A 21,395-nucleotide genomic window follows, 5' to 3' on the forward strand; every position below is an offset into this window, starting at 1 on the left:
TTTGTGGAATATGACTTGAAAAACACCCCTTATGAGGCACAGTAAAAACAGTAGCAAACAAGTTCTACAGGAAGGAGCAGTGTAACTATAGAAAAGATGATAAAAGGCCTTATTTTTCAGAAGTTACTGATACTAGAAGAGTACTCATTTCCAGAATTGCCACAGAGCCTCTCTGAAACAATGCCTTTAGGATATTCCCTCCCACCAAAGCATGCTTCAAAAACTGGAAGTCATTTAGCAAGTTCAGGATACAGGGACTCAATGTCCTATTGCTCCAGACAAGCACTGTTCACATAAATATGAGTACAGTTTTGGAAACTGGAAAGCCAAATCCCTGTTTTTTAAATGTAGGTGTCCCAAATAACAAGAGGTATAAGAGTTGTTCGGTGAGAGTGAAGGGCAAGGCTTCCTCAAACATAACATGTTTTTGCTGTTCTCAGTAACAGAAGAATTGATGGAAAAGTGCTGGGACATAACAGAATTACAATTAAGTAGGAATGCTTCTATCACATATGGCCCTGAGTATGAAGAATGAAGTAACTTAACTGAAATTTTGCTCTGAACTTACCTCATGATATAAGGTGTGGGAGAGAATCCGAAAGGTACTAGAGGAAGGAGAAACTTGGGCCCTTTGCTTGATGACCTCAGATGGAACCCGTATGAGGCATGCAACCTGTAAAAGAACCATACATTCAGATAGCAATTCTCTTTGTTTCCTTACTCTTCATAGAGTTAGCAGATTAGGAGATTGTTATAGGTATAGAAATCTGAGAAACCAGGAAAATTTGTGTATTAAAAAGAAGCTTACCCACTTGCTCTCAGAGCCACGTGCTTTCTAAACTCAGGGTTGTACTAACAGAAAGATGAGAGTAGCCTTGCAATTAATGCTTCAGTTATCTTCCAAAGCTGGAATGGATTTGGGTGATGAAATTACTGATTAAAATCAAAATTTTGAAGACATCCTTCCTTTTGGTAGCCACAGGAATTTTCCCCCAACTACTGAGATCTAAAAGGGAGACCTGGGACTTAATGAGATCAATTAGCATTTCCTAGCTAGCTCCCTTGTGCCCTCTAGTGACCAAGAGCAAGAGACATTCCAGGTAGTGCACACAAAACATTCAAGGCTTCCCGTTAAGCGCACATCGGATTTCAATGGAGGAAAAAGTATCAGACTGACTCTTTCCTATTCAATGTATTTACTATACAAGAAAGGTGCTTGCTGCTGGATGCCACAAAAAGGCGCTCTAGGTTTCCAGAAAAAGTTAATTTGGTTTTTAAGATGTTCACCTGTCACTACAATTTGGGATCGGAGTTAAGGTTGTGTGCACAAAATGTTAAGGAATGAGGACACTGAAATGTGGAAGAGTTACAAGCCTTTCACCTCTCTAAAAAAAACATTTAAGGGCTGGTAAACAGGCAGTAAGAAGAGCTGCTTGTTTCAGTTGGTCTCAGGGCTACTTAAAATGGTGTTGGGACTGGGGGCAAAACACAGGAAATAACACAGGTCTGCCATGGTTATAGCCTTCTTCAGGTCCACCCTGTACTGGGCTCAGGAATGTACTGTGCTGAATTCAGCTTCTAGGAGTAAAGGTAATCACTGAATACTTAAAACCAACAGTAAGCTAGGTGAAATCTCTAGGTCTGAAGTGGCAAAATAAACCACTAACTCATGAATTCACATGTGCCACAGAGAGTTTAAATTCAGAAACTCACTGCCAGACCGCAGATACCCAAGTGCTACTGGTAACTTGAATGATTATTTGTCTGTAGCATAGTACAGAGTTTAAGTTTCATATTCATAAAGAGACTAAGAAATAAGGTCTGTTATCCTGTTACATTCTTACAAGTTTACCAGACAACAATATCCCAGAGTCATTACAAACAGCTATAACTCCATGGGCTCTTCAATTCTCAGGGTCAAAAATAACAAATGACCCCAATATGTCAAGAAAATAAGAACTGTCAAGTTTTTTGATAGTCCAGCATAAATATTTATAGAACTTCATGCTTCATAACACTTCATGTCCTTATATTAGTTTTCTATTCCTTAAAAATATCAAGACAGGAGGAAAACTTTAAAAAGGCTCAGATGAAAACAATCTATTCAACCAAGAACCCAGCGTGGCTTCCTGACATCTACGGTGTTCCAGTTTTGGCACCAGAAGGGTGGCTACAAAGTAAGGTCTCTATTTCCCCAGAACTACTTGGGGGGCATTTTGTTTCAAATTAACTTTGATGTTTCTCCCATTTGAATTTGAGCTGCAATGAAATCTCCGGATGCCCAAGAACAAAAAAAAGAAGTAATTACACTGTGCAGTTATGAAAGCTTTGTCACCTAGGTTCCTTCGTCAGATTGGCTCCACAGGGCACTTCTGGTGCTAAAAACGCTGTAAGCAGCAACTGCCAGCATCAGACTGAACAGTGACATTTTCACTGTGCACCTGAACTTACAGCTTGTTACCTTATTTGTTTCTACATGTGTACTTTACTATCAATAACAATTCAGGCAGTCTTTTGATGTCAGTCAACACAGGTCTCTAAAGGAAAGTATGCACCACTAACTTCACACCTGTCTTACTAGACCACAAGGTTAAAGAAAAAAGAAAACAAAGAGAAAAGGAAATTGTGATAGATGGGTTCAGAAAAGAAATTTCAAGTTTATTGTATTCAGCTCTAAATCACTCCAGTATCTTCTAGGTAACACTGTAAAAATTAGAAGAATGCAAGTGATGCAGATCCCCCAGTTTTCTGTGGTACTAAATCTGTTCAAGCAACATCAGCGTGACCTAATACACTGCCTTCTAGCACTGATAGAGTATCTACCAATAGATATTTATCAGATTTCTCAAAATTGTAAGCAAGTTACCACTACGTGAGCAAGAATCAAAAATACCATTGCAGAGCTGCTCTGCAGTAGCAGCTCTCTACATGTATGCTTTTACCTGCATCAACTAATAGAAAAAACAAGCTGTTCTGCACACTACCATACAGGTGAAAGCAAGAGCAATTATCATAGGGCAGCTAAGTTTCACGCTGCTTTAGCTGACTGTATCTTATGCAGGTGCCTGTACTTCGGTTACACATATGCAACCTTTTCCCCCAGGCTCCACTCACTCAGGGTGGTCTTTGTGCTGGCTGGGCAGCATAACAGTTCTGGCATTAACTAGGGTTCCCAGGTACCGCAGCAATACAGCCTACAGCCCCACAAAAATAAACTCCTGACGGGTCTCATGGGAAGATACAAGCTACAGAGAGTGGCAAGAAAACAGGGCTAGAAAGACAGATGCAGAGGGCAATAATGTAACTAAGAAACCTTGACTTTGCGTAGGGAGAGTCCATTCACCTCCCTAATTACCAGCATCACAAGAAAAGTTTACTTCTTAAGCTCTCAGCTCTGCACCAAATGAAGCCTATTCCTTACCATGGAAGAGCACAATACAACCCCTCAAACTCAGGCCATTCCTGGTGAATCCTACTGGTTTTAGGGATGACTCAGAAATGAATTAGCTCTCTATCAGACATCTGTGTAGCCCAGAAATGGAGAGAGTACAGAAGTGGGCCCTCCGTTACCGCAGCATACATTAAGGCATCAGACAACAGTAGTCTATTGATAGGGGCAGAGTACATTTCAAGTGAGCTCTGGAGTTTATTTCCATTTGTTGATGGAAGTAGAAATATAGAATTAAGATCCTACAGATCAACTTTGGGGGGGGGTGGGGGGTGGAATGAGTACTTCCCTATAAATTCCTTGCTTATTTACTAGGTCTGGTATAGAATCCTCCAATTTTCAGCCCAAAGTAGCAGGCATTCAATCTCCCCTGTCAACATCCATGTATACATACTGTGTGGACAAAAACAGTGACAGCCAAAGCAAGCCTCAAGTATTTTTAGCGTTAAGCTTGAAGAAAGCCTGATCTTAAAAGCTAAAAACAAAATGATTATTAGTTCACAGAGTAGCTTACACATGCTGGTGTGACAATTTTGAGCACCTGTTACCTGACTAGCCTTTTACTACTATAACTACCTCTGAACTAGAGTACTGAATTTCAAAAATCCTAGACTTACATCATAACTGGATGAAACTGCTGAATCCAGTATTCAGATACTTCAGTGTATTTTTAATTCACCTATTTGCATCAGATAGTAAGAGACAAAAATAAAAGTGTGATTATTTTGTTAACATTTATCTATATATTACTAAGGCAGTATAGCTTCAAATTAAGTGAAGATAAAGTTTTTTCTTGCCAGTTCTGCAAAAAATTTTTAACTTTTGGATGTTTCTTGCATGTATCAAGGCTGCCATCTTCTGGTCTGATTCGGGTTTGACCCAGACTTCGCTGGTTGTGACTGCTCTGATCAATGTCTCAATTGACCCTGGAGAATGACCAGTATATTTAAAGTCTCAAAAGTCTACTTAAATCTAAACAAAGGTTTTTGCATATACCGAATTAAGTATTTTGTTTCGGTATACCTGAAACCTCTTTTTAACTGGCTGCAGCTTAAAGAAAATAGGCCTGCTACAAGTAAAGCAGAAACACGCACAGAGCCTTTTTACACTAGCTCAGCAATGTTTATTGAAAGCATCTCATGTTAAAACACTAACTTCTGCACAGGGGCCAATCCTGCTTAAAACTGGAGCAGCTATTCAGAATTATGCAATACTGACCTAATCCATCCACATGAAGCTACCTAACATTTTTCTTTAGACAGTAACAAGAGAGCACATAAAAAAGGACAAGGAGAGGATAGCTCTGCTTACAACATGGTTCTACGCAAGTTGGTCACCCTGGCCGCGGTTCAGATGCCGGAACCCAGATCCTGGATTCAATAGCCAGAGAACCTGTGACATACACACACCTCTCTACTAATCCAGAGAAACCAGCAGAGAACAGAGCCTAGTGTGAAAATGGCTGAAGAAAACTCCTACCCAAGATTTCTTTTTTAATGATTTTATGATTAACATGGCAAAGAAACGTGAAGTAGCTGGCTGAATTCAAGAGAAGTCATTCACTTCTACTTATTGACAGGAGAACAAACTATAATTCCCAGTTTCTCCACGGGCTGACAAAATAGACTATTAACAGTGCTTGAGAAAAATATGCCATTCGTCTTCACAAGCTTCAGGAATCAGTCACAATCATGAACTGGCTTTTAAAGCATGCAGTGACGACCATCAAGTAAGGGCACAGGCACTAAATGCATTGCAATTGCAATGCATTACAGAGAAGGGAAATTTCTTAACCTCGACTGGCAAGATAACAGTAGTCACCAGATTTGTGCTAACTTGTCTTTGCAGATGGCAATGGGAAAGACACTGGCAGCAAACAATGAAGTGCTGCCATTAGGCAAGGTAGGAGAGATTTTAGATCCATTTTCCTAAGGAAGAAAAAGCAATCACTGAACAAAAATTCTTACCCTATGTTCCAATATTTATACACCTTTTCCTTTAGTGATATCTCATATACTACCAAATCAGGAGGTGGGCTTGCTCTTTTTTTGTTGCTATTTTGCTTACTTGCTAGAGCAAATATACCTTTTTCACACCTTTTATCTTGGACCATATAATGAGAGCACATCCCAGAATATAAAACACAACAGACCCTGACATCACTTTACTCAGCTGAGATTCAGGAAACAATAGCAAATGTTGCCTTGACAGAAAATCCACTGCAAATGCTGGAACAAGCGCTCAGTTGCAAACTACCATAACGGCAATTCAATCATGTCCTTGCTGCTCTATCCAATATGCTCTTGCTCTTAATCAAAGCCAATCACAGGACAAACACATCAGAGACGAGCTCAACTATTCCCAGTCTTCAGAGCTATTGCTCCTATTACCCCAAAAATTAACAACTCCATTTAGACTATCAGCCTGTTGGTTCCACCCTTTGTGTTTCAGGCTAAACCATTTTCTACACAACCGGTTTTGCAGGATTTAGAAGAGAACCAGAGAAAACTGTGTCTTGTTTTTAGGTAACTGTGCTACAAACTATTAACCTTGCACATATGATCTACGCACACGACGATCCAGGAACATTTGAAACAGGACAGAGTAGATGCTGCAGTCACTGTTAAGGGCTAATACAGGGTATTTAAATTAGGTTCATGCATGGCAGGTTCTTCCTGAGAACTGGGGACACAGCTGGTACAACGCTATTCCCAGCTTTCTAACTCTAAGGAGAGCAGCTTAAGAAAGCGTTTCCATATGCAGCCTGGCATGGACCTTGTACAGTAAAGGATCTGGCTTATGCATTTAAAGGTTCCCATTACCATACTGCCTGAGCACTTCTTATGTTTAAAATGAGATCGATTTAATCCCTGTTCTTAAAACAGGATACTGAAGCGCCAGGACCAAGGGCCCAAACCATGAAAATGTTGTCACTTAATGTGCTCCTGGCTAACAAACTGATCTGTTCTCTGCACTAATCTTGGCTTGGGTAAAGATCAAGAATAAATTTTTTCCACACTGCAATTACCCAGCTATTCTGCTAGGAGGGGGAGAGAGAGCAGTTTAAGGACACAGAACTGTCCTAGAATAATGTCAGTGCGCTGTGACTTAGGAACCTGGGCACAGTGACTCCCAGAGAAACTTTAGCTTATGTGGCTAAGCCTGCTTTGAAAATTGGATATAAAAAGCATGTGATAAGGTCTAGCAAGCTTTTCGGTTGCACCATTGAACCCTTTACAACATTGTCTTTTTCAGGACTTTAATTTTTAAGTTCCTAACAAGGAGGTTATTTTAGCAACTTTTTCTGAGTAGTCTGGGAGGCTTTAATTGATGTTCACCATGCAAATACAACTTTATATATAGCACTAAAGGAACATACCTGGGGAAGAGTTACTCTTAAATGTCATTTGCATAAGTTTACACTCTTATTTGATTAAGAATAATGTATGACACTACAACTTTGTATCCAGAGAGCAGAGACATTAAAATTAAATCTCACGATATCTGTGCAAGATAATCACTACGCCACCTGAGAGCAAAAGCCGCTGCACAAAAACGATGACAAAGACGCTGAGACTTATAAAAGGACATATGTTTAGGTTGCAGTCAATCTGGAAACAGAATCCTAATCTCTCACCTCATTCTTGAGAGTCAAGTTTATGCTGAGATAGTATAAAAAAGCCGAGAAAAATGGAGCAATCTCTAAAACCCTTTTCAAGGCGACAAAGAAATAAGGATTTTTTTTATGCACTTTGCATTAGCCCTGTCCATAACGTTGCTGACAAAAGCTACTTCATAGCTCTGTTTTTTCACATGATGCTCCTCAAAATAGGATAATAAACTGTGATACTCAGATTATGTTACATTTATGTCAGATACTCCCTTGTAAGTAGCAAATTAGTATTTTTAATCTGAAAAAAAGTCATTTTATATTCCTCAAATACCTGAGTGATTGTCTGAAACAATAGGTAAGTAAAAAAAATCAAAGAGATCTTAAATTGCTCAGGTTTCCTCTGGATCTTGAAAGAGCAGAGGAAATTTCCATCTTGATTCAGGTAAGAGCCTTTTAACAAACCTTAAATTCAGCATTAGAGCTTTCCATGGCCTCCCTAAATTCTGTTTATATGTTTGGTTTTTCCAAGCTCAGTGAGATACAGCTGCCTGATAGAAAAGGAAAACTGAATGTTTTCCATGCAATATTGTAAGACTGGCAAAGTATTTCATCTTCCAAATAACTGTTTTGAAGTTCTGGCCACAGCTCTTGGATTGGGAATGTTACATAGTGGTGAAGGTAGGGGGGAAGCACAGAATGTATCTACAGACAGAAGACAAACTGCCTAACCCTTTCCCTTACCATAAAAATTAACAGAAGAGAAGGAAACATGAAATACACATTTGTTGTTTGTTTTCATATTTTCTTTGGATGGAGAAAGCTGAACTGCTGCAATCACAGACCCGTAACAGTTCAAACAACAATAAAGTCTTCACCTAAATAATTTCTGCCCTTCTGATCAAGATAGAATTAAAATATAAGCCTCTGGTCTGTAATTTTCTGTGGATTGTAACTCAAGTAAGTCCTTCCATGCTTATCAGCAGGCTGTACTACCTGCAAAAGCACAGCAGAAGTAGAGAAATTAAGCACAACACCTATTTTAATTAGGAAATTGTCCCCAGGGATGGCAAGATGCCCCTTATACATACTGTCCACTATCAGTTTCTGCTTTGTCAACCCCTGAGAATAAGTGTTCACTTTCAAAATAAAACCTCAGATCATGCTAATCTTATTTCCACTGACACAATATGTACACACACACACACACACACACACACTGGATGTGCTCATCCAGGAGAGTTAAATTCATCCCTGTAAAGAGCTGCTGGGGTCAGTAACAGGTAACTCCATTCCTGATTTACAGCCCATGGAAAGAACAAGTTTTGACTAATGGACTTTGGATGGAGAAGTTTGGACAAAGTCAAGCTCTTTGTCCTGTCTTTTCTTCTGACTGACATAATAGAGCCTTCATTAAGTTAACTGCAGCTCCCCTCTATGCTGGCAGGAAACATTTCTTCAAAGAGCAATCTCACCCAGCAAGATCCCTTAGATCTCAGCACTTCCCAGGGCTTGAAAAAACACGCTATTTCAGAGATGAGACCTTTCAGAGGGGCTGAAAGTCGCAAGCGTTTGGAATACAGGAGCTTCTGCAAAAATATTTTCAACTTCCTCCACATTTCTACCTTAGATGACTCTACCTGGAATTTGCAGAGCTGTTTTGCAGGGTGCTGCTCCATTCCACTATTGTCAATCCTAAAACTGCTCCCTACTCTCACTTTCCAGAGCTCTCCTCTCTCTCCTCCAGAGGATCACCCACACCCCGCACACTCCCTCACACAGCCCATCTTGACCAAAACTTTTTGCCCCAGCTGCCTGAAGCTCTCAACTGGCTTCTCGTCCATCACTTAAGTGATGGCTCAAGATGGACTTCTGCCTCACCTTTAGATTTCCTTCCTCACGCTCAGTTCTTCAATCACCCAACTATGTGCTGTGAATTTCTTGCTGGAGGCTCCCTGCCTACCTCTCCATCAGCTGTACCAGTTACGCCTTGGAAAAGTGGCCAGTTTCCTTTGTTCCAGACAGTGGAGATTTGTGTTGAGCTCTCTTCACAGCAAGAAGGAACACTGTCACCCTATTATAATCAGTTAACAGGCAAAGAATAGGGAAAGCAAAACACCAGCTTGGAGCTTTGAAGCAAGGTTCACTGCTCAAATCATCAGCTGCTACCACTCTTAAACATAAACAGCCTTAAGGTAGAAGAAGGGCAGGCCCTTAACTCAACTTACAATATTGTCTGCATGATCCAATCTATCCTAGCAACTCTTCTACCACTGTTAGCCTGTTAAACTTGTTTTAAAAGTCTCAAGAAATTAACTCCATCCATCAGCCAAACTGTCCTTTCAGCCAAAGTTCCCTTCCGAAGTAGCATGGTGCATCCCATCCAGTATAAAATTGTTTCCAAAGAGCTAAGTGGGGTCAGACTGTGTTACAGGAGGACAAACGTTAATGAGATTCCAGGCAAGAGAACACAGGCAATATTTTCTGAAAACCTTAAGTCTCCTGTTGAAAGATGGCTAGTATTTTACAATTTGCTCTGTCTCTTGAGGTTACATTGGCCCAAAACATGGAAATTTCAACTATATTGTATTTTATCAAGTATTTTCCTTTAATTGATCCCTTACTCTTTCCTACAGCCTCTTTACTTAAAGGATTATTGGCTTGTCCACATATGGAGCTATTCAAAAGAGAGTCACTCCTGACAAATTCTATATAGAACCTTACCTTGGAATAAGCATAGCTTATTTTAAATGACCTCAGTCATTGCCAAAGCTAACTCTGGCCGATTTCCTGGGTTGCAACTTATCCTATCAGGAAGTCATTTTTAAACTATTTGCTTCTTATTTCTACTTTTAACCCAATCTAAATTTCCTCTTTAAATAATGCCTTGAGCTCAGAGTAATTTTTAGTCAGTCCTAGTACTGAAATAAAAGAGGCGACAAACATGAAGCTTCTGTCCTCCAAGTAACAGTGTGCTTTAAGTCCTGAGCTGAACAGATAAGAGTTGATGAAGGATACGTAAAACATGCAGTTAACAGAGCATACAAGAAAAGAGCAGCATGGGTGGCTGGTTAGGTGTTGACTGTTCTTAATTTGCTGCTTTAACCTTTAATTGTATGATGAATTTGTTGGCTGTATTTGTGGATTCATGCCTCTATTCATATTTATTTACAAGCAATTTCGAGCTGCAGCTTTAATTTGACTTCCATCTGTTCTCACTATGCTCCTTCACCACTAGCTTTTCATGACAGCAGTCTTATATTCACAGTGATTTTCTGACCACTACTCAGCTACACTTCTGCGTAATGGCTTGGCAAAAATCCTAGAGCATTTGTGTTGCAGACCTGACCTCACCTAGATTAATTTATGAGTATTTCAAAATCCATCATGATGAATTCAAAAGACCACACACCTTGCTGCACTCTGCACCATCGCTCGTTTTGCCAGGATCAGCACATTCCACTGCTCAAGGCCGTAAACATCCAACTATGCACAGCACAAAAAGAGGCCCAAAATGGCAAGCACTGATCAACAATAATAACCTAGAAAGTATAAGTGCTGTAAGAGAGATTCCATCAAGCTTTGAATATTACAAGTGTTTCCTGTATCACTGACCTGTCATCAGTCCAATACTCTAGACACCAAAGAGCTCCAGCCTGATACAGGACCTGTCCAAGCTAAGGCCATTTCAGTAATGGAGACAGAGAGGTTTTCTGTTCCCCTTCAGTAAATCTTACAAGATGAGCAGAAGAGGTTACGTCATCTCCTTCAGCACCACCTGAATCAAGGCTGTCAGGTCGACTGCACAGGTTCCCATGTTTAGTCGCTACAACAGAAATATGCTGTGAAATGGTAGAAACAAACAGGGACTAAGATATGGAATCACCTGGGAGAAGAGGCAGATTTATCTGCCAGACCATATTACACTAGTTGGGAGGCAATGGGATATAAAATAGAAAACGTGGCTTTCCATTTAGACACAGGTTAGTTCACTTTGTTTTGTTCTTAGAAAATGGAAAGTTGTCAAAAATTCAAAGCCAGTAACACAAAGCCTAGGTGATTTAGCACTTACTGTATCTCTTGGTGCAGCAGATGATGGCTAGCTTAGAAAAAACACTCCCTAAGGTGTCCAACCTACCTGTTGAACTGAAAAACCACATCCTCCCACATGCAAGTTTGGGGGTTTCAAATAGCTAAAAGGTGTGGCACAAGGGGCTGTTCCATCTCCTATAGATCTGATTCCTGCAATCTGATCTTCAAGTGTTTACTGTGCTGCAAGCCCTGAACAGTTATTCTGCTGCAGATGCTTTCACAGCACCTCTTTGTGGATCGTCTGGCTTGTGCTTCCATGCTTTTCCTCAGATTAGTGAGTTTCTTCTCTGACTTAGCCAGGTAGCCACATGACATTTACACTCACTTCCGAGATTGCTGCTGTTCTACAACATTAGAACTAGTTAACTGTTTCAAAAGCTACTGTCACAGCAGAAGGAAGGAGGAGTTGAAAAATGGACAGATAAACATGGACATCATGATATTATATGCCTCCTTTCTTCACAAAAACAAGCCTAAAAATACTACAACACTCACCTTCCTTTCTTCTTTTCTTTTAATGTTAAATTATTCTCAAAATGTTCATTCTACAGAAATGTGATTTGTAAACCGTCTTGCTTGCATTTGGGATTACTTCTTCTAAGAAACAAGTTAGGATGAGCAGAGGAAGCTAGCCAGATTCCCCAGTAAGCTAACTGCTACATTAAGAAGCTTCTCTGTTTGACACATCCTAGCAGCAGATAAAAAATTTCAAGTTATTAATACTGAGTGTCAGATGGTAATCATAAATGAACTATATACTTTGCTCTTATCACAGTCTTAAGTGGTAACACATTGGAATACACAAGTGAGATTGGAATCTCACCTTGAAATACTTGTCCCTACCTTGCACGTGGAGCCGGGTAACACGACACTGCCTACCTACTTATTTAAGCCAAGAGGAGGCAGAGTTGAGTGTCCAATTGCATTTCCATGTTTTAGTTAATACTCTCTTGAGCTCATTGCTCCTGCTAGTTTGTTTAGGTTATACAAAGCACAGCAAGTCAGCCATTCTCATCCTCTCTGCCCAGTCCAGTGACAAATTTCTGGATGTTTCAATTCAAATGGATTTAACATCCCTTATTTCTCAAATTTGGAAGAAAACTTGAGCGTGCAGCTCCAGCAAAATCCTTCTTGCTGAAGTCAGCCAAGCCTATCACTTTGGAGGGAGCAGTCTCTACATAACCATTCAAAGTTGTTCCAGAAGAACACAGCTGAGGTCTCCATTTTTACCAAAGAGATTCACACTCCAGCAAAGCTTGGTGTATAGCCTGAGTTTTCGCTTTCTCACAGCCAGACCTGAAATGCCTTCCTGGACCTGCAAGCCTGTCAAGCGTTTACATGACTCAAGGGACTACAGAGCAGACACACAAAGCAGGTTGAAAACAAGCTCACTCAGGAACTCAGAACAGGCCCAATTAACGCAGGCACTGTATTATTCACATAACTACGCAGCCTTCTGGATCCAAGCTACTCCCTCTGCCTGCTGCCACTGCATACTGTGTAGATGCACCAGCTTATTGTGGGTAACCTGGGATAAGCTTGTGGATGCACTGCACACTGCCAACACATCTCCAATGCTGTAATCCTAGAGAACTCTGGAAAACTTCACAAAGGCAATAGCAATCCAATAAGTTCAGCAGTAATCAATTTCCAGAACACCATCACTAATGCTGATCACTAATTAGTGCTTTGGCACTAATGCCAAAAGAAAAGGACATCTACATTCCATCCTGGTTCTCCGTTCTTCCCCCACAGTTCATCTCACAAGTGAATGGAAAGTCAAGTCGTTTATTTTCCTACAGAGTAGGAAGAAAGACAAAGCCACCAAAAAAGCCCAATTAAAAACAGAAAAAAAATGCCAGAAAGATAAAAGTAGACCTGATATTTACAAGCAACAGCCCAAAACTCCCACTAAATATCTTGCAAAGCTCAGATCCTCAGATCGTAACCATAACAATATCTAAATATTAGGTGGAAAAGACTGTTGTCAGCAAGCTTCTCAAGAACATCATCCAAACAACTTTATTCTCACCTCCATGGAAAAGCCAGTAGGATGTAAAATTAACTGCGCTGAATCTAAGCACTTTGGCTTTCATGAAGGAAACCTCATGAGCCAAACTGGGGCAATCTTGAACTCGTCCCATAAAACTTTGTTTGCAGTTAGCTGGTGGGGGCGGGGGCAGGGAGGGGAACTTCTCTTTACTCAGGTTTCTTGCAATTATAGCATATATGCTATTACTATGAAGCTCACATGAAAAACCTGTACAAATCAATTAACTTTGGATCTGCAATAAGCACCCTGTTGGTATTTAAAATGGGCACTAGGAGGTTAAAAATACTGCTTCTTCTCCAAGTTACACCACCTCAGAATATTAAATGTAAAATTTCAGAACATCTGGTTTTTGTTTCCACCCGCTATGATATCATGTTTTCCAAGCACATTTGGCAGCTCACTATAAAGATACAGGCAGACTAAACACACAGGGCAACATAGAGTCAGGATGAAAAATTCCAATGCCCTGCGTGCAGTAAGTGTGTTTCATAGCTCTGAATTTCAGTTACATACAGTGGTATACTAAGGATTCCCCCCCCCCAGCAACTCTTATATTCTTCAACCTTTCTTGATGAGATGATATGATAGAGTGTATATCTGTCCTCTGGAGTTTTGGCTCTGCCCTTGTAAGTAATTTCTCATGTATTATGGGATATTCAGAGTCCCTATATAGCAAGATTCAGTTATAGGAAAAAAATAATTACATTTAATGGGGTCAGCTTTTGTGTGTCCTTTTCTTTATCTCACTGCTGGAGATGAGATTAGCTTTCTATAGTCCTTCTGTCTAAAAGGAAAACACATGCTATAGTCACTGCCTTTTTACTGCTTGGTTTTGTGCCTCCCAATTCGTAACTGGGAAATTTTATCAACCCAATTCCAGGGGACTATGCTCCCCATGAATTTACATGGGCTGTAAATAATACAGAAGAACGACTGTTATAAAAACCAAGAACTCTCATTTGATTGATTTCTCTCATATTTTATCATACCTTGATGCAACCTTTGCATTTTTAGACTTTTACCTTTTGTATTGTTAGTACTATTATTTTTAACAGGGTACATTGTGCTAACACTCATTCACAGCATATTAGTCAGCATTAATATATATTTAAGCTTAGCAAGTCTTCACATTTTACTGATGCACAAGAAGGTAGCCAATTCATATATGCTCACCACTGAACAAGCAGCAAATTTAGGAATCCAATACCAGATTCTTGCTCTAAATCTTAATTCCTCCTTTTTGTAAAAAGACAATTTGAGAATGCGAAAAGGTGTCTTGGGAATCCTAACATGACAGAATCTTTGACTTATTATTTCACATTTAAAAGCAGTTTATACAAAAGCAATTATTTGAAGTGTACAAGGGAAGAAAAGTGTGTATGAAACAAAAAAACTACTGACAAAATAATAGTCCCAGTGGCTATGCCTTGATTAAAACTTAATGACCAATCAATAAAACTATAATTATAACTTTCACTCTGATGCAATTTTGAGTAGCAGTTTTTATAGATAGATAGATAAATTGGCTAAGACTTGATATAAAACAAATGTGAGAAGATCTTGCTTTGTGATATTTTTATTATGGGCTTGTTGCAGCAAACCTCTAAATCCCTGCCTCAATTATTTTACAGCTTAGTTTTCCCACCATACCAACGGGGAGAGACAGGAGGGGGAAGTCTGGCAAAAAGCAGAATCTTATTAGCTGAGAAATGATTCTTACAATATTGCAGTTTCCATACCATCAAGTCAGACTGCTATTTCAATGGCTATCATTACGCATTTCTCTGGCCTTAGCGTAGCAAGAGCCCTGCGCTTGAGGCACAGATGTAGACAACCCTGAGCAGGTAATTTGACTGTGCTGTACCTCAGTTTGTCAGATGAAAAAGAAAGCAGTACAGTCCTGATTCATAAGGGTCACAAGTATACAGACCACCTGGGAACGTTCAGGCAACAAGTCTGCAATCATGGAAGGAGTCATCAGCAGCCAACCATTCTTTGGCTGCTGCCAATTATATTGTCCAGCTGTGGTTTTCTTACAGAATCCTCACAGGTAAAGGAAGTACACTATGAAAAAAAAAATCCACTCACAAAAGATTTTTTAGAGGCTTTTCTTGTGGATTTTTAATCAGAGAACACTAGCACCTCTTCATGGGGCCAACCATCATTTCTTGATTCTGAAACAGAGCTGTCCACTTGGGAAGCTTAAAAAACCTCTTAAATCTGCTGTCCCATGAGTCGATAAGGCAAACAGAGCTTAAGGGCTATGCTTTACAATGGTGAAGAATCTCTTGCCAGTTCCTAAAGGCTTTCAAAAGATTTCCACAGAAACAAATTATGTGCATTGACTGAAGTCAGAAGCTGTAACTTGACAGCACAGAGTCTAATCAAGCTCAAAAAGAATTCACCTGAAGAGGCAACAGAAAAGTATACCATCCACCCCTAAATCTATCATCTTCCAACTATTCCTGCTTGTAACCACTGCCAAAGTGATTATTAGATGCTGCATTCAGCTATCTTCATGTGCTTGGCATATGAAACTACTGTCACATTCAGCCTAATCAGCTTCATATCCATGTGAGAATAAAAATCACTTGGGAAACAAAGCTGAAACCAAGGGAAGTAGGAAGAGCTGAACTACCGCTTTGCTTCCTGTGGGAAGTAGCTAGGCCACGCTGTTGTAATACTGTGGCACCTAGTTGCTAAGCTGAGGTGGCCTAGGTCCATCTGCACTTCTAGCAGTTTGGGCTGAGTTACAAGTAAGCTAGGCCACTGAGGGGAGTATAAATGCAGAGGTATATGTGAGGAGAATGAGAAGCCAATTTCAGGAGATACAAAAACCTCACTTAATAAAAGCAGAATATGGAATCAAAGACACAGTACATTTTTTCTGCTCCATGTCACGGGCTAATTTTAAATTGTAAATAAGCCAAAAAGACTAATTCAGTACAGCCCACCACCCTCCCCCAAACTTGTGGGGAAAGAGCAGTTCACACCCCATTTCATCACTGCAGTGCCAAGAAACACTCAGTATGCCAAAACCAAGAGTAAGGAGGTTGACAGTGCTGGCAGGGAGAGTAATTTAACATTTACAGCTGAACACCTAGCCCGGAACACTGCCAAGACACTATGCCAACACTGCAGTTAAAAACAAGAGGAATATTTGGGGAAAGCAGTGTCTTGCTGAACCTGGTAAATATTTGATTCAACTCTCCCAAACCAACCTTACTCTCCTTGTTTTTAACACAATATTCAAGCTGGTCTGTGTATTTTACCACACATGAAAAACAACTTCTAGGCCTACACTGCAGAAGAGTGTGGTAAAGCATCTTCCGTGTTTACTGATGGACAAGTATGTTGCTGCAGACTATTTACAAAAGAAGTTCATTCCTGTTATTGAAATGCCACAAACTAGCTCTGGCCATAACCAGACTCTCAACTCAGCAAATCTGTGGATTGCCCAGTCACCCTGGTATTGCATGCTGACAGAGAAATTCATTTCATGATCCTAAAATGGAATACAAAGTCACTTTCAGATAGACCCATGACATTTCTTTAGTGCTAAGAACTCCTCCTCCTATGAGGAGTGAATTTATGAAAACCTTTCCTCTCTTCTCACAATAGATGAGCTTCTTTCTTACCATTTCTCCAAAGGAGGCAGCCACCATGTGTGTTACTGGGGTCAGGTATGATGCAGAGCCACGATGCAGCAGAGATTTCACATATTCATAGGTGATAAAAAATGCAGCCGCTGAAATTCAATAATACACAGTCATTTAACTGTTCCTCTATCACAGAGCTAATACAAAAATATTTAGAAGTAGATTTTGTCACTTATTATTCCAATATTTTGTTTGGGGGAGGGAAAAAAAAAGCAGGCTATTTTTGCCCTAGAACAGTACAACAGTATCAACACAATCTGCAGATAATTTCCTCCAGAAGTTCACCCTTAGTTATCATTGGCAAACCTCCCATTACTATCAAAAGTATCTGGACTTCAAGAGAGTATTTAGTATTGAGATACAAAAAGATGTGTTAAATATTCCTGACTGTCCAATAGGTTTTGGAATGTCATATCTTCCATATTTGGAGATTGGAAGGGTAGAGATGAGGTTCTTCCATACTACCTGAATTTGGTGACTGATCTTTACCTTTTGTAAAAAGGTCCATGGAGCAGTTTGGTGGGGGGGGGGGGAGGCACTTGAGTCTGCTTGTCTGCAAAACTATTTTAGTAGCATCTTCCTAGCAATGATCAGTTTAATATTTCACACTTTAGTTCCAGAAAGAAAATTCTTCAAAGTTTCTGAAGTACTCTGTCTAGTAGGCAAGAAACACACAAAACTAATCAGCACATAGCAACATAACCTGTTTTTTCACTGCATCAGTCATCTACAAAGGCATTTGCACCTTAAGGGTTACTCCCTCTCCTAAAGACAATTTCAGTTCTCAGCCTTACACTGGAAAGATAAAAACAGAGTTCAGATTTTAAAGATGCAAATCCTGAAAAAACTGACATGTCTCACAGGGGAACAGATTTTAATTGTAAAGAAGGACTACGTGAATTGCCTTCTGCTGCTAATCAAAAGATGCTTATCACCTCAAAAGGAGATAACAGAGGAGACAAGATAAAGAACTGAAATTTTTTATATCATCTTATGAAGGACATCAAACATCTGAAGGTGTCAGTGGACTTGTCAGCAAAACTTCTCCTAACAATTATTACTGACAGCATAGCTTGGAGTTTTTTTTTTTTTTCCCCTCCTCTGTATGAAGAGGAAATGGACAGAGGCCTTTGGAATTTTACATGCTCTTTCACTGTAGGGACTACAAGTATTTACCTTTTTAAAGTTTCAATTTCAAATGTATCCTTGATGTTTTCTAATTTTAAGTGCCTGGTAATTATTTCTAGGGAGAGAAAGAAGAGCATAGTATCCCAAAGGCATTTAGCTCAAAGACCTCCAATGTTCAATCACTTTGAAGAGTTCTTATGCATTTCCAGTACAGCAAAAGTGTCCACGGAAAGCAGGACTTATGCCTTCTTTGGCACCTGGAAATGCCCTAGGATGCTTCTGTAAGTCAGAATAGACCAATAACACATAGCCATGAACACTTCAATGGGGCTATATGCCTGGGACATGTAAAGAAGTAGCAGCAGTGTTTAATACTTGCAGTTAAATACCACTTGATAAATTTCAGAGTTATTTTAGATTTGTTGGAAATGTTGGGCTACACTAATCAGTATATACTACTCTTACCACAGAATGAGGCTTACGATACTGAGATTTATACAGATACTGAACAGAGTAAAATACACTGCCCCCTTAACAGTGGGACAGGTTTCTCTAAATATTAGCACAGGCTTCAGTTCCACCCACTGTCAAAAGCCAAACCAAAGGACTGTTCATGTCAGAAAAGCCGACTACAATGTGAAGCTGAAATAGGTTAATTAAACCACAAGGAAGGCCTCAGATACAAACTGCATATTTTTAAGAGATCCTGTTCAGACATGTTCCTAGCTGGAATATAGACCAGAGACACAAAAGCAGAGCTTTTCAGAGTAAACACATAGCAGCCTTCACTCCAGGATTCCTCACAGAGTTTGTTCAATACTGTACAATCCTAGAAGCTGCTCCTCGCAGAATCCAAATACACAACCACCTGCAAGAAAGGAAACCATGGACATGGACGTCCTATACTATATAAGGTCCCACCTAAAGGAGGAGAAAGCATAATCCAGACAAAATTTACCATTTGGAAATGATCCTATAGCAGTGGAAGGAACACCAGCATAGATGCCACGAAAGCCACCAGCCTTCCTAAATCCTTGGGGACTCTGCAGTCTGGTTTTCACAGTATCCAGTGGGAACAGGATCAAGTCAACGCAGACACCAGCAACTCCACCAGCCTTCAACATGAAACCAGGGAGTAAAGCACATCAATATTCACAGGGGTGAAATAGCAGTGCCTTTGAATCATGCCTAAAATAAAGTACTACAGTAAACTCAGAATGTATCCATTCTAAGGCCAAATTGTACCTGATGGTCTTAAACAGACCTCAGTAGCTTCCACAGCTGTAACAAGGAAGCTTGAACAAAAGAGAGAAAGCAATAAATATCCCAACTTTGGAACCATTTTTAAGAGGTACTTTTCAAAGTGATTAAATATCAAGCAAAGCAATGCAGCACTATTCACTGTACATAAGCTACAGGACAGCATTAAATGCCACTTATCATAATGACACAGCACAGAACAACCATTACCTCTAGAGTTTGTGTAAAAAAAATAAAATAATAAAAAAATCACAGGACAGAGGCAATTCAGTTTCCCCTCAAAACATCTCTAGATAACGCATTCATGTTTTCCTCGCAAACTTTGTTCTTACACTTTTTAAAAAAATCATTTTAAATATATAAATTTTGAAAGTTAAAAGGAAGAGTGGAAGCTTTTTATTTGTCAATTCTAGAGACAAGACGATATCCTAAAAATTAGTTCAACCAATGCTAAATAAATAAATAAATAAATAAATAAGAAAAGTAATGTCATCTAGAAACACAGAAACTAGAAGAAACTTCTATAGGGCAGGTCTGATCTGCAGGAAATAATTACTTCTTAAAAAAAAGAGGACAAGATTGAAAAATACAGAAAACCTCAATTCAAAAGAGTCAATAATTAGGATTAATCCATTATGATACATTATTTGGCTGCATTACTCTTTTGAAAAGAGGACTTACTTTGCTGAAATCTACCCCACATAGAACAGCACGCAAGAAACAGCACAGATTTTTGACCCTGCCCAAAAACAAAAACATATTACACTGCATGTTACTCTGAATTTCTTTTTAGTGCCAATAGAAGATTCAGAGAGGTGTTCACTATCTACTACTAAGGTTTTAATCAATAAATTAATTACTCTTTTAATCTATTTGGCTATTTTGCATGCATTGATTTTTCCTCACTCTTCTTCATCAAAGTTCTTATCCACTCCAAATAACATTGATCAAATTTAATCTAGCCAACCGTTAAAACAGGCATGAAAAGTTACTAACTGCTTCTTCGCATTTCAAACTTTGGTCTCTTGAACGCCATTTAAATTCATGAAGCAGCTAATGGAGCACCTGCCAGAGGGCGACGATACCCACACACTCACACCGCCTGCAGCCAACCGCTAATGGTTTTTAGATAATAAGACACCTAAAAACGCGCTTTCTCCACCGCCTTTCAGTAACACTAGCATTAGAGAGAGTTGAGCTAGAAAATCTTTACCAGAAGCTTAAGCTGCTTGATAAATTTGGACCCTGGTTTTATTCAACTGCGCTGCTGGGTTTAACTCGTAGCTACGGGCCGCGGCAGCCACCGGCCCCCCGAGCAGGCAGTCGGGGCCGCCGCTCTCCAGCCCTGGGGCCCGACGGTGTTTTTAAGCCCCCAGCTGGAAGCAGGCGGCAGGATTTCGAGAAGGCCGGTCGCTAAGAGCAGCCGCTCGCCTGCGGCTCTGCCGGGGGTAAGCTGTGAGAAGCGGCTTTGCGAGCCAAAAACCCCCCCAAAAATCGTGGTTTTTTTATTTTATTTGAGCGTTGGTTGAACTGCAGCCCGGCGCTGCCGGCATCGCAAAGGCAGCGGCGGAACCGCGGAAACACACGGGAAGACGCCGGGCGCTGCCGAGGAGCCGCGTTCCCAGCGGGGTGGGAGGGAACAGGCCGCTGCGTCGCCATGACAACGGGCAGGCCCAGGCCCGGGCCCGCGCACTCACCGCCAAGGCCGCCCACGACTCCCGCGGCTCCATGCGGAGGCGGCGCCACGCCACGCCACGGCCCCCCTCAGACGGGACAGCACAGGACAGTACAGAACAGCACAGCATAGAACTAGGCTAACTCCCCGGCTCCAGCCGTCCCTCCCGGGTACGCGTGGGCGCAGCCATATTGCTGCCCCCTGACCCGCCGGCGCTTGCCTTCTCTGTGCCGGCGCAGAGGGCGCCGCGCATGCGCACGGCGCGCGGAGACGCCGCGGCGGAGCCGTTGCTTGCCCGTTTGCCCTTCCGCTGCCCTTAGTGCGGAGAGAGGGCAGCAGCCGCGGGCCCGGGCCGGAGGCCGGTTTTCTCCTGTTAAAGCATTAGTCATTTGGCTGCTAAATAATTATCGTTACGTATCACTTAATGCTATTTAATTGATAGCTAGTATTTATCAAACATTCAAATACGA

The 21,395-nt window shown here is 40.6% G+C and overlaps 1 protein-coding gene across 4 annotated transcripts in view; it reads right to left on the bottom strand.

Moving 5' to 3' along the window:
• The window catches only part of SLC25A26 (solute carrier family 25 member 26), a 91,742-nt gene extending 70,609 nt beyond the window's left edge, over nucleotides 1–21,133 (bottom strand). For all 4 annotated transcript variants that reach the window (XM_062585429.1, XM_062585426.1, XM_062585428.1 and 1 more), the window contains exons 1-4: nucleotides 20,948–21,133; nucleotides 18,949–19,105; nucleotides 16,842–16,951; nucleotides 569–673 (exon numbers count right to left, since the gene is read on the bottom strand). In XM_062585429.1, the coding sequence (XP_062441413.1) occupies nucleotides 569–673; nucleotides 16,842–16,951; nucleotides 18,949–19,105; nucleotides 20,948–21,055 (480 nt within the window). In that variant the 5' untranslated portion in view covers nucleotides 21,056–21,133. The remainder of the gene's footprint in view (nucleotides 1–568; nucleotides 674–16,841; nucleotides 16,952–18,948; nucleotides 19,106–20,947) is intronic.
• Nucleotides 21,134–21,395: the final 262 nt, after the last annotated feature.

This window comes from Rhea pennata, chromosome 12, assembly GCF_028389875.1.
Source record: "Rhea pennata isolate bPtePen1 chromosome 12, bPtePen1.pri, whole genome shotgun sequence".
NCBI classification, from domain to species: domain Eukaryota; kingdom Metazoa; phylum Chordata; class Aves; order Rheiformes; family Rheidae; genus Rhea; species Rhea pennata.